General features: G+C 40.8%; 2 protein-coding genes across 4 annotated transcripts in view; both read left to right on the top strand.

The window, feature by feature from the left end:
* The window catches only part of arhgef2 (rho/rac guanine nucleotide exchange factor (GEF) 2), a 29,799-nt gene extending 19,232 nt beyond the window's left edge, over positions 1–10,567 (top strand). The window contains exons 9-22 of one of the 2 annotated variants that reach the window (XM_040118363.1): positions 945–1,070; positions 1,410–1,527; positions 1,715–1,963; positions 2,092–2,168; positions 3,615–3,787; positions 3,920–3,987; positions 4,910–5,143; positions 5,227–5,304; positions 6,483–6,538; positions 7,572–7,613; positions 7,990–8,040; positions 8,169–8,447; positions 8,533–8,689; positions 8,885–10,567. In XM_040118363.1, coding sequence (XP_039974297.1) covers positions 945–1,070; positions 1,410–1,527; positions 1,715–1,963; positions 2,092–2,168; positions 3,615–3,787; positions 3,920–3,987; positions 4,910–5,143; positions 5,227–5,304; positions 6,483–6,538; positions 7,572–7,613; positions 7,990–8,040; positions 8,169–8,447; positions 8,533–8,689; positions 8,885–8,934 — 1,758 coding nt within the window. In that variant the 3' untranslated portion in view covers positions 8,935–10,567. Of the gene's footprint in view, positions 1–944; positions 1,071–1,409; positions 1,528–1,714; positions 1,964–2,091; positions 2,169–3,614; positions 3,788–3,919; positions 3,988–4,909; positions 5,144–5,226; positions 5,305–6,482; positions 6,539–7,571; positions 7,614–7,989; positions 8,041–8,168; positions 8,448–8,529; positions 8,690–8,884 lie in introns of both variants that reach the window. The other variant, XM_040118361.1, reaches the window with a different exon arrangement.
* A 2,908-nt stretch (positions 10,568–13,475) lies between these two features.
* On the top strand, positions 13,476–22,859 carry LOC120784348 (tropomyosin alpha-3 chain-like). 2 transcript variants are annotated; one of them, XM_040118094.1, is made up of 9 exons: positions 13,476–13,819; positions 16,347–16,493; positions 18,789–18,922; positions 19,292–19,409; positions 19,670–19,740; positions 21,682–21,757; positions 22,233–22,295; positions 22,435–22,504; positions 22,775–22,859. In XM_040118094.1, the coding sequence occupies exons 2-9, from the start codon at positions 16,359–16,361 to the stop codon at positions 22,855–22,857; spliced, it is 750 nt and encodes a 249-aa protein (XP_039974028.1). In that variant the 5' UTR covers positions 13,476–13,819; positions 16,347–16,358; the 3' UTR covers positions 22,858–22,859. The 2 variants fall into 2 exon arrangements, with proteins under 2 accessions (XP_039974028.1, XP_039974027.1); XM_040118093.1 differs by lacking the exon at positions 21,682–21,757 and adding an exon at positions 21,315–21,390 and having other exon boundaries at positions 13,477–13,819.
* Positions 22,860–23,673: the final 814 nt, after the last annotated feature.

Genomic DNA, 23,673 nt, shown 5'->3' with positions numbered 1-23,673 from the left:
ACTGGGGCCAGAATCTACAGATGTAATGTAGTGCCTGTACTAATAATTTATTTAATCAAAAAATGGATTTAGTCTTCAGTTACCTCTTAAGTTCCGGATATGATGAGTCTTTTTTGGTAACCTGCTCCTGGTATCATTGTTAATGTAGAATGTTTTTAAATGAGACTTCCACTGTATTTATAAACCGCTGAAAATTATTTCTATACGAGTGAAAACACTGTTCAAGTCCGAAGCATTTCAGAGAGATTTTGCCCCACAGTGAGAGAGCATGAAAACAGTTAAACTCTGTTTATCAGCTAAATTCAGAAGAAAATGAATTATAATAAATGTGCTGGAGAGAACTGAATATCTCGTCCTCCCGCTTGTTTTGAAGCATCTGGATGAATTTCACAGGATGAGTTCAGCTTTAAATGTTATGGACCGCTCCACCTGCTGTACACTTTACAACAAAACTGAGACAGTGGTCAACGATCAAGAATAAAACTCATTTTTGCTGAATCAGGTGGCTTTATTTGACTGTTTGCAATGTGTATTAAATCAGTTTGTATATTTATTGATTAGCCAAGAGGCTGGTTTTCAGCTGTAGTTCTTGAACAGATGTTATACAGTCACCCTAAAACAGAGGAATTCATGTCAGAATATGTCTGTTCCAACAAACCTTTTTAATGGCAATAAGTTGTTCATTTCAACATGAAGAATGTCACACATTTAATTCATTACTAAAATAAGATTTGAAAAATTGGTGAATATATATACTTGTATATAAGTTATGAATATGTTTTACTAAAGAACAAGTGGGTTTCATCTTTAACTTTATGCCTTTTGGAAATCAGTTCATCTTCTACTCACTTAACTATTCAAGGGTAATAGAAATTTTGACCAGGGGTGCCAGAACTATTTCATGCCTCTGTGTATATATAATGTATATTGAAGTGTGTGTGCAGTTTTCAGGTCAGTGTGCAGACGACATGAAGAAACTTTACTCTGAGTTCTGCAGTCGACTCCCGAAAGCTGTGAAACTCTACAAAGAAGTTTTAACTCGAGACCGAAGACTGCAGCAGTTCATCAGGGTGAGAAGCAAAACCAGGACCAGGGCCTGGACTTGAGCCTGGACCTGGACCTGTACTTATATTTAAAGGATCAGGATCTGACTAGACTGCTTTAGTCCGCTTTAGAAATCAATCTGTGGTTTTTAGACCAGGCTTAGCCCACCCTGGTCCTGCTGAGTTTGGTCTGGTGGTTTTGCAGGTTTTAATTGGAATTCATCTTTGCATCTGGCTTAGACTGTTTCTTTCTGCTTAGACTGAACCAGATCTTGTTGAAACTGATATAGGTTTGAAATGGTTTAGGTTTGTTATTTCTGTGTTGATATTCACTATCTGTGTCTCTGTTCGTCCCATAATACTTAGCGTGTTTGTCGTGGTCCTCTGCTGCGTCGTCATGGTGTCCAGGAGTGCATCCTGCTCGTGACACAAAGAATCACAAAGTACCCCGTCCTCATCCAACGAATCCTCGATAACACCAAAGGTAACCCCTGACCTCTGATAACCTCTGAGCTCTAATGACCGTGAATAACCTCTGACCTGGGACCTCTAATAATCTCTGACTTTGAATAACCTCTGACCTCTAAAAACCTCTGACCTTTGATGGCCTCTAACATCTAAGGACCTGTAAACTCTGATGTCTGACGTGACCATGTCCCTGTGACCTGCAGGAAGCGAGGAGGAGGCGCAGGCTCTGAGCCAGGCACTGCAGCTCCTGAAGGAGCTGATCAGTTCGGTGGACAAGGAGGTGCTGGAGCTGGACCGTACTAGGAGGCTGCAGGAGATCCAGGCCCGTCTGGACCCCCGGGCCCAGGCGGAGGTCCGGGGAGGAGGAGTGTTCAGAGGAGGAGAGCTGCTGAGGAGGAGACTTCTCCACGAGGGGATGCTCCTCTGGAAGGTCCAGGGGTCCAGGATGAAAGGTAGAGGAGGCTGATGCTGTATCACCTGTTTACCTGTTCACCTGTATCACCTGTTCACCTGGTGTGATGTCACACTTAACTATGTGGGTGGAGCTTACACCTGTTCACCAGCCTCTGTTTGTGGCCAGATGTGCAGGTCCTGCTGATGTCAGACATCCTGGTTTTCCTTCAGGAGAAAGATCAGAAGTTCACCTTCGCATCACTGGTGAGTCACACCTGGTCACACCTGCATCTCCTAATTTCCCCCCTCCTCTTCTCTCTATCCGTCAACTTTTCATCCATCTTTGACCAATTATTGGGTCTGGGTCTTGCTGGCAGCAGCCTTAGCCTGAGGTGTCCCAGGTCTGATGTACCCCAGGTCTGAGGGGACACATAATCTCTCCATCATCCAGGATCCACAAGGATCCTGATCAGACATTGAATCATCTAAGATGGCTCTTTCTAACATTAAGGAGCAGTGGTTCTCCTCTGAGCTCCTCACCCTGTCTCTAACGGTAAGTCCGGACCCCCTGCCAAGGAAAGTCCTTTCAGCTGCTTAGATCCGCCATCGCATTCTTTCAGTCACTACCCAGAGACCAGGACCACAGCTGAGGACTGGTACAGGGATCCACTGGTGAATCCAGATCTTCACCTTCAGGATCAGATCCCTCTGAACTACATTACAGTCTGGTGAGACCAGCAGAAACACATCATCTGCAAAATCAGAGATATAATCCTGAGGTCACCCTACTGAACACCCCTCTGACCCTGAGCTCTCACTCTGATTGGACAAGAACCGAGTGGCAAATTCAAATGGCTCTGGTACCCCCACAAGATACCCCAGGGAATATGATCATAAACCTTCTCCAGGTCCACAATACACACGTAGACTGGATGGACAAACTCCCATGACCCCTCCAGGGTCCCGGCAAGAGTCAAAACCTGGTCCACTGATCCAGGACAGAGTCCACATCAGTTCTCCCGAATCTGAGGTTCAGCACTCATCCAGAGTGTCTTCTCAGCAGCCTGACAGAAACTTTTCCTGAACCGAACAGTCAACCAAGATAACCAAACCATGTCCAGAGATTTCAGCATCTCAGAGTGAATCTCATCCACACCTGGTGTCACTGCAGAGCTTTTTAACCCCTCAGACATTTCTGACAAGAAATGGACAAGTCTTACCCAGTAAGAAGCTCTGCTTCCTCTACGGAGGATGAGTCAGTTGGGCTCAGGACTCTTTAAAGGTTTCCTTCCATGGTCCAACTATATCCTCGGTCTATGTCAGCAGGTCTCTTCTTGACCTTTGACCTCAGGTTGTCTGGTAACAGGTACACTCATGAACCACCTTATGATCCAACATGGTGTTTGTTTTGGACGATTCAAAGATGGAGTCAAATAACAAAACCCAGCTCAGTTTCAGATCAGGTTGTTCCTCCCGGTCACCCCCTGACATGACACAACAGAACTATGGATTCTCTGGGTGTTGTCATCTCAGGACTCAACCCAGAGACTCTAACAAGGCAGATACTCGGAACCCCCCCAAGCCTCCCCCGCAAAACCAGTTCCTCTCCATTCATCTTGTTGAAGTTCTTCCTGCCTGTCTGCCCCCCTATCTGTCTGTCTCAACTGTCTGCCCCCCTATCTGTCTGTCTCACTTGTCTGTCTGTTTCAGGACAAGTCTCCGGTGGTCTCTCTGACCAACCTGATTGTCAGAGATATAGCCAATCAGGAGCGAGGGATGTACCTGATCAGTGACTCCAGCCCTCCAGAGATGTACGAGCTGCACACTTCGTCTAAAGACGACCGCCGGACCTGGATGAATCGGATCCAGCAGGCTGCTCTCAGGTCAGTGCTGTAGTACTGCCCTCTGGTGAGTACTGTAATACTGCACAGTACTCTGTCGTACAGTATGCATTACAGTATGTAATCCAGTTTGTAGTACTGATTACTTCACAGTATCATGTGTTTTGTGTGCAGCTGTCCTTCCAGAGATGAGTTTCCTCTCATTGAGACTGAAGACAAAGCTTCACTGCGAAGACTCAGAGGTACTGCATCTCTTCCTACTGCACCTTCTCTTACTGCACCTCCTACTGCAGATCTACTGCACGTGCTACTGAGCCTCTTACTACTTCACCTCCTACTGCACCTATTACTGCACGTACTACTGCACCTCTTCCTACTGAACCTACTCTTACTGTGGCTCCTACTGAACCTCCCCCTTACCACACCTTCTACTTCACTTCTTCCTACTGCATGTCCTACTGAGCCTCCTACTGCACCTACTACTGTACCTACTGCTGTACCTCTTCCTACGGAACCATCTCGTACTGCGCCTCCTGCTGAATCTCCTCCTACTGCACTTCCTCCTACTGCAGCTCTACTGCACCTACTACTGTACCTCTTCCTACTGAACCTCTTCTTACTACCTCTACATAAATATCACATGGTTACATACTTCTGAGCTCACTTTGCCACCTTTACAGCAATTGACCTTTTAGCCTCTGTTCAAGTTCATTTCAACCAGGTAATGTTGTTAAACTTTTTTGTGAGCCAGTGAGGTGTAGTTTTTCCTATATATCTAATTTTTCAACTGTAACTGGTGTTACTAAATTAACGTAAATCATATTTTCTACATTTACAGAAAATATCGAAAATTGCACGGGAGGCTTGCTTATGCAGCTCAACTGTAATCTTACATGAGCTATTATTATTCATGACGACACCGAGGTGTTTAAAACACTGAACAATCTCTAGACCTTCACCATTGCATACAAATTTTAGTCTGCTGATATCAGCTTCCCTTCAACCAAAAACCTGTGACCTCCTACTGCACTTTCTACTGCGTCTTCTACTGCACCTCCTCCTACTGCACTATGTCCCATAAAAACTGGCAGGTGTTTCAGATCTAATTCAAAGTTTTTCTCCGCCTCTCCTCCTCTCTCCCCCTCTCCTCCTCTCTCCTCCCAGCTGATATCCAGCAGAAGGACAGGGAGGTGCTGGAGCTCCTGCAAGAGCGCGTGACCCTGTTTTCTGATCTGGTGGAGGCAACAGGAAGAGGAGGAACAGAAGAAGAAGGACGTGTGGAGATGAGCACCACCTCAACCAGGACCTCCTCCGGCTCATCCCGCAGGAACCTGTTCAGGGCTGACACTCCTCACGCTCCTCAGGCCGAGCCGCTCCTCAACAGTGCCATCACTGAAGGTGGAGTTCTTTGACTGGAGGACTTTAATTAAAATGATGATGTAATTGATTGTAACTGAACTAATCCATCTGTAATGTTTCAGTGGACAAACTGACGGAACTGCTGTTAGACTCCAACATCCAGAGATCCACTGTAACCAATGGCAACCAGGAGCTGAGCAGTGAGTCACTTGTCACCTGTCTTCTGTCCTGACACCTTTCCCCTGTCTCCTGTGACCTGTAACCTGTGTCCTTTCTCCTGTCTCCGGTGACCTGTCTCCTATCACCTGTTAACTGTCTCCTGTCACCACCTGTCACCTGTCTCCTGTGTCCTATCACCTGAAGACTGTGATCTAGGCTGGAACTAACAACAATTTTCCTTATCAATTAATCTTCCAATAATCATGTCAATTGATCAATGAATCGTTTTCTTTATAAAATATCAGTGAACAGTTAAATTATATTCAATTTACTGTGATAGAAAAGAGGGGAACAGAAAATCTGAGACATTTGAGACACTGGAAACAGGTCCTTTATTGTATTATTGTTTAAAAAATGACATTATTGATTAACTGATAAACAAAATATTTGCTGATTAATTTTCTGTAGATGAACTAATTGATTAATTAATTGCAGTTTCACTGTGTTCAGACCGAAAGTGAAGGGAATTTTTTTCATGACGTTGATCACTGGGCAGTTTGTGTTTATTCGACCCAAACAGTGAGATAAAGACAGATTTTTACCTCAGGTTTAAAAATTTTCAGCTGGGTGGACATGTCTTTGCATGAATTTGTGATGACACTGTGAATTCAGGGTTAGAGAACTCTGTCTAATGTCCTGTTCCTTGTGTGCAGCCACAAAAACAATTTTCTGTCGCCTTGCAATGGACAATAAAGTTTTTCTGAGTCTGATCCACACCACCACTAAAATTCACTTTGTGCTCTGTCTGAGAACAGCAGATGTCCTGTATTTCATATTCACGGCAGTTATAACCACTGTCTACAGTTAATCGCTATATACAAATATTCATTTGTAGGCTGAAAGTCATGCTGAAAAAAATACCACAACATTCACATACGCATCTTCTTCTCCTCTTTTTAATCAGTTTGTTCAGACTCTCTGAGTCCAGTCAGCTCTAAGTTTTTTTTTTTTCACCAAAATCAGCAGCAACACAACGTTGTGAGTAACACATAGGTGTCACAGGTTTGATTGTGGTTTTATTATGTCTGTGAAAGAACAACAGAAATTATGATACTGCCATCTAGCATTTGACTGAGGAACAGACACTGACAGCCACATATTACCTGCATTTACCTGTCTTATCTTTGTCTTTACCTCTCTCTCTCTCTCTCTCTTTCAGATGGCGAAACTGGTTCTCTGAACGGTTCTTTTGAGTTGAATGGCAGCTCCTCAAAGGTAAAAAAAACCCTCATCACCTTTAACGTCTGATCACAGGTTTTTCATGTTGGCTCAGATTAAAGCTACAAATTGCATCTCAGTGGGATGTGTAACAACCACCAATACAGGCAGTGTAAAAATTGACAGATAATGTATGAAGTCTGGTCTGATGAGCTGCTGAAAGTCTCTGTGTCCTGACTATGATTGTGATCTTTGAATCTAAAAGGAAACAGAAACATGTAAAAGTAGAAGCAACTTTACAACCACAGAGAATCAACAACACAAGAGATCAGACAGATCTGAAATAGAAACAGGGTAAAGATCTGATATGGAATAGAAAAACAGCAGAGGAAACACTGCGGAGATTTCATGTTGAAATCATCTGTGGACTGAAATATTTTAACGCTTTATTTTACTAATCCCAGGTCTCTCAATAATCCAGAAGGTACAGATATTACTTATTATTCAGAGAGCTGAATTGGGAGAAAAACGCCTTTTACCATTTTTGTGCAAAGCAGGTCAAAATTAGTATTTTTAAATAGTTGTAAATTGCAGGCAAATAGAAAATTCAGCAAATATGAATTTGTAACAAATCAATAAAACTGTACATGTTCGAAAATGAAACTGGAGATTTTTCTGGTCATTCAGATTTTATCAGTTTTTTTCAAGGAAATACTTGTCAAAAATAAACAATGCTTATAGACTCCAACTTTATATTATATTCTATATATTCTGGTATAAATTCATCTGATATAAAAGTAATGTGGTCATTTGTGTGAGCTGTAGTGACACTGTTTTGTTTATGTTGTTTCTGTGGTAACAGAGGCAAGTTTCACAGAAACAGTTCAACTGTTCAGTCAGCTCTTGAATTGTGTTTAATGTGACTGAACAGTATTTGTTATTCTCATGTCTGAATTTCATCCTGAGTCCATGTTAGGGGTAAAATATCAAAATAAGAGCCCGTTTGTAAAAACTCTGCATGTTTGAACAGTATCGACAGGAGTAGGAGACTGTCTCTGAGTTTAAAATACTTTCTGTTTTTGTCTCTCAGGACAGAAACGGTAACCAGCTGCAGGAACGAACTTTAAACAAGGTAACAAACTCTTAATAATCACTCCTGGATCATCATATGAACCTGAAATCACTTGTTGTCACGTAGAAGTCTTTATTTTAAGGGGCAACAGGAGACTATTAAACATTCATTTAGACCACCAGAAATTAATCGCAATAAATAACCAATAAAAAACAGTTAATCTCATTATCTACACAAATTATCACAAATACTAATTCAAAGGTATCAACAGATTCTACAGAGTACATAACTGACAGCTGAACAGGTTGTGATCTGGCTGTGGTGGATGTGAGAAAAGATGTGGGGGAAACAATGATGCAATTAAATGAACTGAGATGGACCCAGTTTTTGACTAATCACAGCAGTTTTTAACAGCGGATACTTGCCCTCTCCACAGGAAGTCCGCCAACGACTGGTCAATCTGAGCATCCAGCTTCACGCCCTGCAGGTCTGATAACAACATTGAATTATTTACTATGTTTGTTGTTTACTTACCACAATAATTGATCATTTAAATTTTCGTTATTCATATAATGAAGACTAAGGTAAAAGCCTTGTGACTCACTTCGTCCCCAGGCTGCTGTGATTCGTCAGGACTCGATCCTTGAGCTCTCAGTTAGTACAGGTCCTGCCCCTGGTCCCACCCCTGGCCCCCACCTCAGTCGGTCGATGTCGCGGGACACGGGGCTGGATGCTGGCGGGGAGGTGGTGCTGCTGCGGCGGCAGGTGGAGCTCCTGCAGGAGGAAATAACCCGGCTGCATCTGAGAGGCGAGGAGTCTGACAGGAAGGGGGCAGAGCCAGGTGGCAGGAGGAGGGCCAACGGAGAGATCAGCGATGTTATCAAGGAGGAACAGGTAGGTCAGGTGTTTTACTGAAACTAAAACTGAACTCATATAAACTAAGGTAAATTTAGTTAATATCAGGTGTATCTACCAGAAGATGAGCAAGAGGCGTGGCAGCAGGGAACTGGAGCCCCACCCCCTTGCCCCATTGGCTAGTCAGGATCCAGTCGACCAATTAGATGGCGTCCAGGAAGGAAACGAGGAGGAAGAGGAGGAAGTGATGAAGATCTCTCCTCGCTCTGACAGCCCCAGAGGTCAGTATCAGATCAACTAATCAATAACTATTATAGATTATTATTATTAAGCATTAAGTGTTCTGTTCATAGTACTAACAACACTAAAGCATGTTGTGTATGCTAACATATATATTAGCTATTGTTTGTTACTGATGGGTGCAGTGAATGATCGGTGATGATTACCATGGTAACCTGTGAACTCTGACCTCTCAGACCTGCAGGACATTCCCGAGGAGAGCGAATGTGGAGCTGATCCCAGTTAACGTCATCACACCTCCACCTGATGACCTCAGGGACTCTGCTGATGTCACTGTGATGTCACTGGCTGATCAGTCACTGTCAGCTGGAGATGATGTCATTCCCTGTTTTACAAATGCTTTTGATCTCAGCTGTTGTACTTTTCTGAATGTTGCTTAGGTTAGAAACAGTTAGTATCAACATGTGACCTGTTGACATCATCAGATCAGCTGGAGCCCCGCCCACATGCGCTATGATGGGTGGGGCTCATGAAATGGGGTGGGGTTACTGAGTTTCACAGGGTCTGTTGGGATGGGGGTTTCCAGCTCCTACAGTAAATCAGTCTCAGTCTGCTTCAGACAAGCAGTTCACACAGCGTGTTTCTGTTAGTCCTGAATGTCCACTCTGTGTCTGAGGGTTAAATCCTGCTGCTGACCTCTACAGCGTCCCTGACTCTCTGTGTCTCTGACTCTGAGTCTGATTCTCTGAGTCTGTGTCTTTGAGTCTCTAAGTCTGAGTCTCTCAGTCTCTGATTCTGTCTCTAAGTCGGAGTCTCTGAGTCTGAGTCTCGGAGTCACTGTGATGTGGTGTAAATATGAAGATAAGTTGGTTTTCCTGCATTCTGACATTAAAATTCATTGTTCAGTCCCGTTTAACCCAGGTTAAGTTTGAGTTAAATGTGGACAAATTCAAAAAGATCAAGTATATAGATTTTATTTAGATTTATTATTTTATTATTGATCAGAATTTGTGGTTAAAAATCACACATCAAACTTTGTGTCAAAGCCGAAGTTAAATTCAGTTTCCTCTTAAGGAAAAAAATCTGTTTCTCTTTCTTACATTTGTAATATTTTACTTTTCGTCACTTTCTCACCTCTACACATCTGACCAATCACAGAGTGTCAGGACTTTTACAGTTGCTTTGTTTGAAGCAGGCTGATTGAAACTCAAACATGAGACACACACTACATTACCTGGAATTCCTTTGGATATCTACAGCTGCAGTCGTAACATGCTGTGTTCACTTTAGTTGCTGTATGAGGGACAGTCCTGGTTCATTTAGACTCTGTATGGCAGGGGGAGGGGGGTTAATCTGATATAGCATCACTTGTCTGTTGAAACTCGGGGGGGGGTTATAATCTGTTTTAATCTGTGTAGTAAACACAGTGTTCTACCGATGATAAGGACAGACGGCCTCAGTATAAACTGTATTTATATGGTAATTTAAGACTAAAACTAGTTCAACAGTAGAAACATTAGATTGTGTTGGACTTTCTTATCAGAGTAGTGAGTAATAAACAAATCTGCGTTTGTGTTTCTGTAAAATGTGAAACCAAAAATCTTGTTTTGAAATTTGGGAACAAAGTATAACCTTACAAGTTTCCATAAATCTGATAGATGTTTTTAAATGTACGACTTCATGTTTCACAGCATCAAAACTAAATAGGATCAGTGCAAAGAGCTGTGAGGACAGAGAATTTAAAGTTCGTTCACACTGAACATGAAGTGGATTTTTACTTCACACAGTTTACTGTGTCTATATGTGTTGGTGACGCCCCAGGTAAACTCTCAGGTGAATATTCATGTGCATCTAAACTTCACCTTTAGACTCATTATTATCCTCCACCAGTCTGAACTGGAGGAGGGGAATTTACTACAGATGGGGCGGGGGGGGGTCAAGGTTTTAGGGCTTTGTTGGGGGGTGGGGTGGGGGGTTTATATAGTGTTAGTAGATAGTAGATGAGCAGTGTTTTTAAAAAGAGAAGCTGTTTATTGTCTGACTGAAGCCTGAGATCACTGCTGAAGAACTCCTGTCTGTTAGCATGGTTACATGTTAGCGTGGCTGTTTCTGTTATACTTATATAGAACCTGGACGTATTCTGTCTTGCTGATTGGCTGGTCTGACGAACCAATCAGCTTGTTTGATGCTGTTTTTATTGATCACATCTTTTTTTAGTTTTTCACGACTGCTGATTCAATGTAGAAACGTTAGAATATAAAGAGAAGAGCTCAGAGTCAGAACCAGGTGAGTGTGGACTGAATCTCAGCTCACTGAATCTGTTCCACCCCAGAAAAAAACGGAAAAAAAAGGAGAAATCACTACAAGCTTCAACATCTGCTGCAAAATGTCCAAATGTTTTATAATAAAGTCAGAAACTTTATGGCTGAAGGAGACTGAGACACAGCAGGATGCAGGCGATGTGGAGGAACCATCAGATTCTGTTGCCATGGACGCTGTCTTCATGGACACCGTCCTCTCTCTCTGTGAATTTAGTTGATGTGGGAGGATTTGATGATTCAGCTGAAGTGATCTTAAACCTAAAGCTACTGCAGCAGTGATTATGATGATGATGATGGTTTCAGTGCCTCAGTGTTGTACCAGGATTTATAGTAAAGAACATTATGAATTGGAATCAGCTTAGTTCACCTGCAGCACTGAAACAACATGCAGACGAAACAGACTGAATATTATGAGCTCTAAAATATTTAATCATTTAATCAACATCAAGCCACAAACAGCTGCAGCTAGATCATCTGTAGCTGTGATCTACCTGTGGGTGAAGCTGCTGTTTTTGATTTAACCTTTCCAACATTAATCATCCAGATTTCTTACAAATTACTCATTTGTGGGTTTAACAAAAGAGAAAAACTGAACTTTATCAGCATGAAGTTTGATGATTTTTCCAGATGTACCACAAGGAAAAGTGACTGTTTTCTTTTTTTCTTAAATCTATGAACCACCAGAGAACAAAGTTTGTCTTTATGTCATTTTATATTCTACAATAGTAACCTGAGGAGGTTTACAGGCTGATCCAGTGTCAGTGGTATTGAGACAGATGTTGGATAACAATGCTGTAATATTCTGATATGATGCTGTAATATTCAGGTATGTGATGTTGAAATGTTGGACAGCAGTTTAAATTTCAGACTGAGCTCATTGAACATAGACTGTATTGGATTCAATAACAACAGCAGCTTGATATTTTAACTCCTTAAACAGTAGAAACGTTGAAGTGAAGTTAGTGTTTGCTGTATAAAGATTTGATCAGAAAAGTGTAAATGATTTCTGCTGTAAGTTTATTGTTTTTATGCTCTGACTTTGTGTATGTGTGCTCTTTATAAATCTAATCAGCTGGACAACATGTTGGTGCTGTTTGACTTTAAAATCCTAAAAGTTTTCATCTTTAATCTGCAGCAGTTTTGGACTGAACATGGGGTTTTATAATGTTAAAGGTTTATTCTTTTAGAAAAACAATATGTAAATTCTGCTGAAACAAAATTAATTTAGCTTCTTCAGAAACATTGGATTAATCAGTTATAGAAGATATATCCTAATGATAAGTCTGTTAGTTAGATTTTGTATATAATAACATAATTTTATATTTCTATGTAGGTTTATTGACTCAATTCAAAACCAGGAATAACAACAAATATATTTATATATAAATATATATATGTATATATGTGTATGTATATATGTGTATATATATATATATATATATATATATATATATATATATATATATATATATATACGTGTGTGTGTGTGTGTGTGTGAGATAGGTACACGACTATTTGAACTGTGACAATTTTTGTAATTCCGCTTCTGTTTACCACCACAATGAATTTGAAACAAAGCCATCAAGATGTGATTGAAGTGTAGACTTTTAGCTTTAATTCAAGCGGATTAACAAAAATATCACATTAACATTAAAGAATTATAGCCATTTTTATACATTGTCCCTCATTTTCATGTCACTTTATATTTTTCACATGGAATGATTAATTATATATTTATTAACTATTCTCTTTGAGGTGGTATATTATACTTGTGCTTGTATCAAGTAATTATTCCATAAGAACCTCAACATTTTTCTACAGACCACCACGAACATTTACATAAAACTAAATTATTATAAATTCACATACATTAGTGTTTGAGCTGCAACTATCAATGCTCATTACCACAGTTCCACAGAAGAAGTGAGCAGAGGTGAACAGTAACTAATACATTTACTCAAGTACTGTATTAAAGTACTTGTACGTTACCTGAGTATTTCAGTTTTCTGCTCCACTGCATTTCAGTTTTACTGCACTGCATTTATCTGATAGTTATAGTTCGTTTACAGATTCAGATTTTACATAAAAATAAAGGGATATTGCATTTAACTATGATGTGCTTGTTACAGATTTAAGGTACCCTGCAGTATAAGAAGCAGTTGCAAAAATATTAATACATCAGTAATAATTATCTAATGATATGATGGTACTTTTTATACATTAGGTAAATATTGGTTCTGATACTAATATACTTGTAATGGTCTAAAAAAAAAATTGAAGTAGTTTTACTTGTAATAGAGTACTTGTATGTTGGAATTCTACTTTTACTGAAGTAAAACTCTTCCAACGCTTGGGATAAATGTATTAATGACTTTTCTTTATTAAGTAGTAAATATAACCGTTACATTACAAATTCTGGATTTTACTTTGAAAGTTTAACGCTTAAAACTACTATTATTTTTTGAAAGGTCCGTTTTTGCGTCACTTCCTTTGGAGGGAATTTAACCCGGAAGAAGGTGTTGCCCTGAGTTGGGAGTTGGCTGGATCAGGAAGCGGCGGGGACCAGAACACTCACTCAGAACACTCAGAACACTCAGAACACTCAGAACACTCAGAACACTCAGAACACTCAGAACACTCAGAACACTCAGAACCAGAGACAGAGACCAGAGTCTGTGAGCCGGTTCAGACAGTTTATAAAACTTTATTGAGTTTATAAAGTGAGACAGCAGCTCCGCTCCGTTAGCCGCTAACAGCTAACAGCTAGCCCGCTGCTAACCGGGAAGTGACTGGTTCAGGTGGAACTCGGGCTCGAACCACAGGTGTGTTTTCTTCAGAGGACTCGGACAGGTGAGAGGGATCACACAGGTACACCTCACGTAGTCTCCTGTACCTCTGAGCTTTGCTAACATGCTAACAGGCTAAAGGGCGGTGGTCCGCTGTTAGCACCATGAGCTAAAATGCTAACTACTGATCAACAACAGGTCAGAACTAATAACTGATCAATACTTGATAGATCCATTACTGATCAATTAGAGGAGTGGTGCTGGTGTAAATATATAAAATAAACTTTATTAAAATGATTTTACAATGCCGCTAAAGCTGAAGTTCAACGACAGTATTCCTTGTTTAATTAACTAAAAAAACATCTCAGCATACTGAGGTAATAAAATAATAATAATAATGGTGATAATTGATGATTATTATGAAAATTCCTCCAGGCCGTTAGTCAACTGCTTAATCAATGATTAATTAACCTGTACTCTCTCTCAATAAACAGAATCTGTTTACAGATCAAACACAGATGTTTCCATGACTGATGAATCTGTGATTATTCTCTCGGTTAATCAATAAAATGTTTGGTCTGTCAATCATCCTTAAACAGTGAAAATGTTGAACACGGTCTCTGAAAGACTGAGGCTTAGTTCCACTTTATTAAAGTGTAAGACAAAGAAAAGCTGCTCAGACATTTCACTTTTATTTGAAATGACTAAAACAATCCATTAATAACCAAAATAGTGCCAATTAATTTTTCTTTTTTTTTTTAGTTTCAATATCCGAACGACAGTGGTAAATTCATTTTAAATTAAAGTACATCTGAACTGGACTTAGAGTTTCAAAGAGGTAAAGAAACCCAGCAGCTCATTTTAACCGTGAGGCTTCAACAGGTTCACCAGGACCTCACTCAACAACTCTGTTTTACATTTTTTCCATCTTTCCTCTGTGCTGATATCACCTGTTATTATCATTTTTATTATTGATATTGTTATAACTCACAAATGTTTTCATTGGTTGATCTGTTGATGAGTTTTGTTTTTTTGTCTGAAAAACATCAAAAACAGTGACTGTTTCTGGTGTGACGTCTTCAAATGTCTCGTTTTGTCCAGAACTCAAAGATTCATTTTATTGAGACTATAGAAAATCTGAGGATCTGCCTTCCTGATTTAATTTAAACATTCAATTATTTAAATAGTTTCAGATTGTTTTTCTTTTGATCGACTAATTGTTTAAGGTCTAATAAACAACTGAAGTAAACCAGTTCTGAGCTAAAACATAGGAAACTCTAAACAGACATTTCACTTCACACTTTGATTGGACAGACGGTTTATTTTGACAACAGAATTATGTATTAGCCACTCTGTCTGAGACTCAGGAGGAAAGTGAATCAGCAGCTTTATTATACATCAGCTTTCAAGAACATGACAGAGTTTCACAAATTTAAACAAGGCAGGTCTGGAGAGTTGGGTCCAAGCTGCTTTTTAAAGGTGTCCACAGACCTGAAGGCCAAAGGGGGAGTTTTAGAGTTTGGGAGCTACTACCTCGAAGTCTCAGTCTCCTTTAGTCTTGATACTGGATCAGAGAACAACAAGCAGGCCTGATCAGACCTGCAGCACCTTTTTGGACCACCTGTTAAGGATCCAGGGAAGTCTTACTGAGGCAGGTCCAAAGGGAGTCATGTCTCAATATCAGTTGGGACACACTGGGTCTGAGTTTGTTAATGTTCCTCAGCTGGCAAAAACAGGAACCAACCCAGCAGTTTGCATACTGGTCCAGACTCCAGGCCTGGTCCAGAGATGACCAGATTACTAAGGGGGGGTTTAACAGCAGAGGAAACAGACCTGAGATTTACCATTACTTTAGGGATTAGGCTGGAGGGGTGGAAATAAGAACTTCTGTTTTTGTTTTTTTGTCAGCATAAAAATTGATCTTCATTCAACTGTACAGAGTTCAGGTATTTAAACCTGAGTTTTGTTACATTTTGAGGCTTAAACAAGATGTTTAATATCTGAAAAGTAGTGATAGAAACATATAGAAGGTAAACAGAACAGGATCCAGGATAGAACCCTAAAGGAACACCACAATACAGAGAGGACAAGAACCAGCCAATGCTCAGAGTTTCTGTTGTTAAACCTTCAATTTCTGTTTCTGTTTTTTTTTTTTTTTATTTAAGCATCGTGAAACTGTGGTGATTCTGCAGAGCCTCTATAATATTCTAGTATTCTGTAGTATTAGTAGTATTCTTCCATATTTTTACGCAAACCAACAGTGTGTAAGTCTGTCTCAACACTTTCTGACTTCCCTCCTCTGTCTGTCCGTTGGTTCCTCCTGAAGACAGAAATCATTAACACCTCAAAAATATAGTTTCATTTTAAAAAAGACTCAGTAATTTCCTAAAACACCTGCTCACTGTAGATTTTATCAAACAAACAGGAGGAAACAGTGCATTTGTCTGAGACCATTTTCAGTGGTGGATTAATCCACACATTAAAGTATATTATTACACCCAGTAGTTTTTAGTGGATAGTAGAGTATATTAATTGTTTGAACATATTGAACATAAAATAAAGTTAATAACCTGCTATGGTTTATTCTGCAGAAGAAGAAGAAAATGAGTGGAGGAGTGAACAGCATTGAGGCCGTGAAGAAGAAGATCAAAGTTCTGCAGGAGCAGGCGGAGGAGGCTGAGGAGAGAGCAGAGAGACTGCAGAAGGAGGTGGAGAAGGAGAAGAGGAGCAGAGAGGAGGTACACATACCTATACAGGTGGAGGAGGGTATGCTCTGTGGTTCTGTCAGGTTCTTTATGGTTCCTCTGTGGTTCTGTGTGTTTTTCCATCAGGTTGTGTAGGATGCCATGAATACCTGCATCTGTTGAACGAAGAATGTTTGGTATGTTGTAGGTGAGAGCAGAGAGTCTGACGTACAGTGTAGGAATGCAGTACTAATAAAGGTCCAGTTAATTTTATTTTTTATAACGCCCCCCCAGAAAAAAAGTAGATGATTAAATTCTGATTTTTTTTTTTTTTTAAAGTCACGGATGATGAACAGGTGAAACACTGATGTAGAGACTCATGTAGGCTGATGTATGAATGTAGAGTATGGAGGACCGGACTGTAGTCATACTGTTACTGGGAGGAGTGAATAATATATTTCTGAATATTGCAGATGAAGAGCATCTGCAGGTCTTAAGTCTTAAAGCTGTGAATTCAGTTCCCTAAAAAAAAGAAAGGGTTTTTAAAAAGTCTGGAATAAAAATCTATATTATTATATATAGATATTATTATAGATCTTATTATTGATTACTGTATGAATTAGATCTAGACCAGCGGTTCAGGCTGATATATTGATATATCAGATATATCAGTATCAGTGTATTAGCACATGTCATGTCTCCATCACAGTTTGTTTGTCAACAGCTCTGACAGGCTGATTTCCACACTGTAACATGTTAGACCCAGTTGTATCTGAGTCCATATAAAACCTCAAGGATCTGTATCCAGATTGTTAATGTTAAAAATGACCACCAGCTGATCAATTCTTATCAGAGTATCTAAACTCCCAAATATCGACACCAGTCTTGGCCCTTTAACATCCAGTATTAGTCAGGCTGTAGCAGTATTTCAGTGTAGCATCAGGAGGAGCTGGGAAACGAACCCTGTGACACAGTGGACACACAGCTGATCTGGGTCAGTTAATAACATACCTGGGCCATCGCAGACTTTCAGTTTGATACTGTACGGCAGTAAACTGTGGTGCTACAGTACTGTGCATAGTGTGGGCTGTACCACTGTTGTTTTTATGTCTATGTGGAACTTGCAATATGCTATGCGCCCCCCCCTTTCTCTCTCAGCCTAACCAGTCGAGGCAGAATGCTGGCCACCATGAGCCTGGTTCTGTTCAACGTTTCTACCTGTTAAAAGGGAGTTTTTCCTTGCCACGAAGTGCTTGCTCATCGGGGACTGTTGGGTCTCTGTAATATATAACTATAAAGAGTACAGTCTAGACCTGCTATATAGGAAAAGTGCCCTGAGATAACATCTTTTATGATTTGTTTTTTATATAAATAAAACTGACGTGACTTGACGATGTACTGCAGTAAACTGTAGTACTACTATAGTACTGTGCAGTTTGTGGGCTGTACGTCAGTGTACTGCAGTACTAAAGACGTGTGTATCAGTGTGTTGACATCATATGTGATAAGGAAACTTGCAGCCTGTGATAACGCACACACACCCACACACACATACTTCACTGAGTCTTGGTAACTCAGTGTGAGGAGTCGCTGGTTCCTCATCAATGTTTCCCCTGAATGTTACTGAGCTCAGAAGCTCTTTTCCAATTACTTTTTATCAGAGAAGCAGATGTTTCCTGACATAGCTGTTTAACTGTTGTTCTGAGGATTGAAGCAGGGGAGTTTACTGTCCATCAGCAGATTAATGGATAATGAAAATAATCGTTTTTTGCAGCCACAGTTTCGTCACAGTTTGTAACTTCACAGAGACAGCAACATGCATTCATCTGTACATGAAGAATCAGATTCATTTAATGTTTATAATAAAGGCCTGTCCACAAAATACACTGCTTCATTAAATCATTATAGTTTACTACAGACTTTGAATCTAATTTTATTTTCAGTGTATTTGGTTTGTTGTGTATAAATTGATTTTAATCATGTTTTCTCCCACAAAATGCAGAAAATTAAAAAAAAAAAATGTTTTTCTCAATGTGGAAAAACTGCAGCAGATTCACAGGTGGTGTAATTATTCACGTCAGTTTACAGGACTGTTATGATGCAGTTAACATCTATATTACTTTTTGTTCAAAAATAACAATTTTTTGCTCGTTGAAATAATTTCACCATGATTTTCACCATGTAGACACTTTACAAATCGTGCAAAAACAAAAATGAATTGTAATTGAACTGGTTCAATAAATCAACCAGCCATCGCTTTTGATCTTCTGGTTTTTAGCAAATGACTATTTACCTGATCGAGGTGAACCTGACCTGTGGGCTCTGTGTTCCCTGCTGTGTGTCTTGCAGGCAGAGGCAGAGGTGACATCTCTGGGTCGTCGTCTGCAGCTCAGTGAGGAGAATCTTGACAGAGCTCAGGAGAGGCTGGCCACTGCCCTCCATAAACTGGATGAGGTGGAGAAAGCTGCCGACGAGAGTGAGAGGTCAGGAATATTCTCCTGACACATTCCTGACACATTCCTGACACATTCCTGACACGTTCCTGACACGTTCCTGACACGTTCCTGACACATGAGTACTGAGGCCAGGTACTGATATGAGTATTACCTGTTGCACATGGTCACTGGTTTGTCTTCCCCGTGTCTTACCACCTCTCAGTGGAGCTGTGAGACAGAGGCATGATGATGAAGTGTACTATTTAAAGTTGATGTCCTCGTTCAGTTTCATTTTGAAAACATTAAAATGATACAAGACACTCAGCTCCAACACTGATTAGAGATCAGTACTAACAGTGCTGCCTGTCTCCCCCCCCCCCCCCCCCCAAAACCACCACCACCACACAAAAAAATCAGAGGTATGAAGGTGATAGAGAACAGAGCTCTGAAGGACGAGGAGAAGATGGAGCATCTGGAGGTTCAGCTGAGAGAGGCCAAACAGATTGCTGAAGAGGCTGATCGGAAATACGAGGAGGTCAGAATATACACCACATATATCCAACGAAAATATCTGTTGATTTAACAAACCTCTCCTGTGTTATTACCTTCATCATTAAGACAGCACAGACTTAATATGTTCAGCTTCATGTCAGATAATCTGATGGTTACACTAAAATCAGCTCCTGAAATCCTGCAACGTGTCTGACTCTGGGTGATTGTTACACATCTCTGAGCTCTCCTACATCTATAACATCCATCTGTTCTTACGGTATTTAATGTGTGTTTGATTGACAGGTGGCTCGTAAACTGGTGATGGTGGAAGGAGAACTGGAACGAGCTGAAGACAGAGCTGAGCAAGCTGAGAGGTTTATAACAGACACACACGCGTACATTTATAATACAACACAGAGTGCTGAGAGGTTTATAATATACATATAATACTCGAATTACACAACACACATTTATCCACTCAATGTCCACACCTGTGATACAGTGTGATACAGTTAAGTACACCAGCTCTGCATTAACATGTACTTTTTTTAAGTTCATAATATTGATTTTTTATTATTATTATTATTTATTTATTTTTCATAATATTAGGAACACATCAGAATATAATGCAATCCACTACAACACCACCACTGATTGCACTCTGTATTGTTTCCCATGTAGAATCACACACTGCATATCCTTGCATATACTGTACTTCTTGCTGTCTTATCGCTGCTTGCTACCTCACTGGTGATGGCCTTTTAGAAGATGTCAAGAGCCCTGAGGATGAGTGTGGTGAAGAGTAGGCCCTCAGACAAGGTGGTACAGTTGACCTTGTTCCAGTTATCCTCAGATTAGTTGTGGTTGTGGAGTAAGGCAGCGCTTTTTACAAAGTTTTACACAATTCTAATAAAAAGTGAAGTGACTGACTGTAAAACTCAGTGATAAAATAAAACTGAACTGTTCTGCTGGATTAGACTATACAAGTGTATCTAATGAAGTCACCACTGAGTGTATAGCGCACGCGCACGCACACACACACACACACACACACACACACACACACACACTGTGCATGTCTAACAGCTGTACACAGCATGAAGCTGCTGCTGCTCTGATACAGCTGACAGATAAGGAGGCTCTGACCAGATTTGGTTAGAAGTCAGATGATGTCGCAGTGATGATCAGGTTTCAGCAGCTCCTTATTACCCGTCTCTCAGTTTGTCAATAAATAAAAACAATCTGGTTTCAACCCAGATTCACTGGATCAGAAACATCTTCAGTTCATCATTAATAAACAACATTTTATCACAGTCTTAACAATCATTGAATTCAGTTTCCTGACAAAAAAGTTCTTACAAGGTCTTAAAATGTCTTAAATTTAATGAGCCAAAGTGTTAAATCTTGTCTAGCATCTGTTGTAGGCAAAATGTTGGTTATAAAATGATTCTGTTGTGATTTTAGGGTTGGGATTCTAATGAATTTTTCATTAGTTAATCCATCCATCCACTTGCTGCTGCTCTCCAGGTGCAGGTCACATTAATTTCTTTAATTAGACATGATTGATTAATGGTAAAGGTAAAGAACCTCTAAGTTACCAATAAATATTTCTAGTCCAGATCATCCCTACTGCAGTTAAAGCCACAAGTCACGTTTCTAAGATCGGTCCAGGGGTCAGGGAGGAACCTGATCACTGACCTGCTGCGTGTCACCTCTGGTTACCTGTGTAACCTTGTTACTACAGCACACGTGAAATGATGACCTCAGTGTAATGTCACTCTGCTTCACTAACAGCGCTCTAATCTTACTGCATCCATCTTTCTCTTCCTGTGTGTTTCCATGGAAACATGTTGGCGTCGCTGCATGTCCTGCTTCCTACATCCTGCTGCCTGTCTACCTGTCTGTCTCTCAACCCGTCTACCTATCGATCCACCTACCCATCTAACAGTAAGGTTCGGAGGTTGGAGGAGCAGTTGAGGAGTTTCGACCAATCACTGAAGAGCCTGCAGGCGTCTGAGGACAAGGTACTGAGGGTCACCTGACCTCCAACTTGCTGTAGATCAAACCAGAGGAACTCCTCCCCCTGACCTCCAGTGACCTCTGATCTTTGACCTTTAGCTGCTGCTTCAGCTCCTCCTCCTGCCGCTGCTCTCTGCATGCCCCTAATCTGCCGGGAACACATAACTACACGTGACAAACAACTACACGCTATACACGACAAACAAACTACACACACCTCGCACCAAACTCCACACACAGAAATAAAAACGACACCTGACATGTTCCCTCTGTCTGATGTGACCTTTGACCTGCAGTAAGTGTCGAGTGTTGGAGGAGGAGCTGAAAACTGTCTTCACTAGTTCAAAGTCCCTGGAGGCCCAGGCTGAGAAGGTAGGAGGGGGAGGAGGAGAGGTGGGGGTTTGGCGTACAGGTTTTAAGGTACAGGTGTGTAACAGACTCATGGGTTTAGGGGTTTGTCACACTGATTATGCTTCTAACATTTACAGGCAGGATTGAAGTTGTCATTGCAGCAACAGTTCTATTTTTAATCGTCAGGTAGACAAAAAGGCAGTGTTCATGTTACACAGTCATTACCTGGAATGTGGCCTTGAATGTATTTGACTGGCCAACGCAGCATCTTGCTGGAGGACTTCTTGTTGCTGTATAAGCTGATTCTGGTAGGAAGGACTGTGGACCTACTGGCGTGTTTCATTCACATCGTCTCTGACCCCGTCAGTCGTCTCTGTCCTCAACGCAGACAGATGAAATATGTGATGGAAGAGTGACATATTCAGAGGTGTCCTCACAACTGATTGGCTGTTGTCTGTGCACCTGGTTCACTGATTGGCTGTTGTTTCTCTCTCAGTATTCTCAGAAGGAGGACAGGTATGAAGAGGAAATCAAGAACTTGAGCAGCAAACTCAAAGAGGTGAGACAGAAATAATGTTACACAGATATTCATCAGATATTTAAACATCTCTGAAATATTTCTAACGTTCAGAAAGTTCCTGAAACACTTCCTGACTTCCTGTCTCTCACCTGTAACCTCACCTGTTCCTGTGTTCCAGGCTGAGACCAGAGCAGAGTTTGCCGAGCGTTCAGTGGGCAAACTGGAGAAAACTATCGACGACCTGGAAGGTGAGACTGTGCAAAGGTTTGGTTTCTCAGCAGAAAAATACTTATCATGAAATTAATTGTTAATTAATTGTTTGGAAGTAATAATGCACAGAATCGTATGTTTAACATGAGTAATTCAGCTTTCTGAATAGAGTGCGCAGTTCGACTCGAGGACAATTTGAGGGTGGGTATTAGCGATCGGAGAGCTGGAGGGCGGGCAGGCGGTTCGATGATAGGATATTCATATCTGATTCACATCTGACCAATTTGTTTGTCTGTTTCTGTTTTCAGATGCTCTGACTTCGGCCAGAAATGCTAACATGGAGCTTCAGGCGACTCTGAATCAGACCATGGAAGAACTCAATGCCTGCTGAACACCCCAAAAAAAAAAAAAAAAAAATCTGTGGCCAAATTATTCCTCCCACTGGTCGCTTCCCCCCGCTTCATCTCCTACTGCTGGCTGCTTGGTGGACATAAGGAAACTCAGTGGCCCAAATATTCCTCCTTCTCCTGCACCTCTTACCCTTCTTCAACTGCTCCTTCCTGCCTTTAGGATGTGAGGGAGGTGTTGGGCTGGTGTGGCGTAGCCTCCCCCATCTCCTCCTCTCTTAATGATTCCTGCTTTCACACATTCCTTCTCTGAACCTTTAAGTCACATTTGAAGTGTTGCTTTAATTTCTTCCTCCTGTCTGGCCCTTCTCCTCACCCATCTCCTCACCCACTGACGGTGCCAGCCCCTTCCTGCCTCCTCCCCGTACCTCCTCCTCCTCAGTATTATGTGAGGGAGGCCAGACGAAGAGTTGTTGGATGTTTTTTTTTTTTTTTTGTGTATAAGGGAGTTTAACAGTGACTTACAATTATTCCCTACTTAAGAACTAATTAACTAATTTACAACTAATTAAGTGTTAGTCTGAACGGTTTGTTGTTACTCTAATTAGTTTTCTTTGCCACAATAATTCATGATTTACTGATTGATTAGAGCCAATGATTTATTATTTTTGTTCCTGGAGAGTGTCATTTTAAGTAGCCAATCACAGCGAGGCATTCCACTGCCATATATGGTAAACCAGAGGCCAATCAGAGGTCAGAGACACAACAATTTTTTTTTTTTCTACAGGTGACCTTTGACCTGATGACATGAAAAAATAAAGTTTAGAAATGTTTTTACCTGGAAGCCGGTGATGATGTTA

Source organism: Xiphias gladius, chromosome 22 (assembly GCF_016859285.1).
Source record: "Xiphias gladius isolate SHS-SW01 ecotype Sanya breed wild chromosome 22, ASM1685928v1, whole genome shotgun sequence".
Classification (NCBI taxonomy): Eukaryota; Metazoa; Chordata; class Actinopteri; order Istiophoriformes; family Xiphiidae; genus Xiphias; species Xiphias gladius.
Note: the sequence above shows the minus strand (reverse complement) of the source record. Positions and strands in the feature narration are given on the sequence as shown.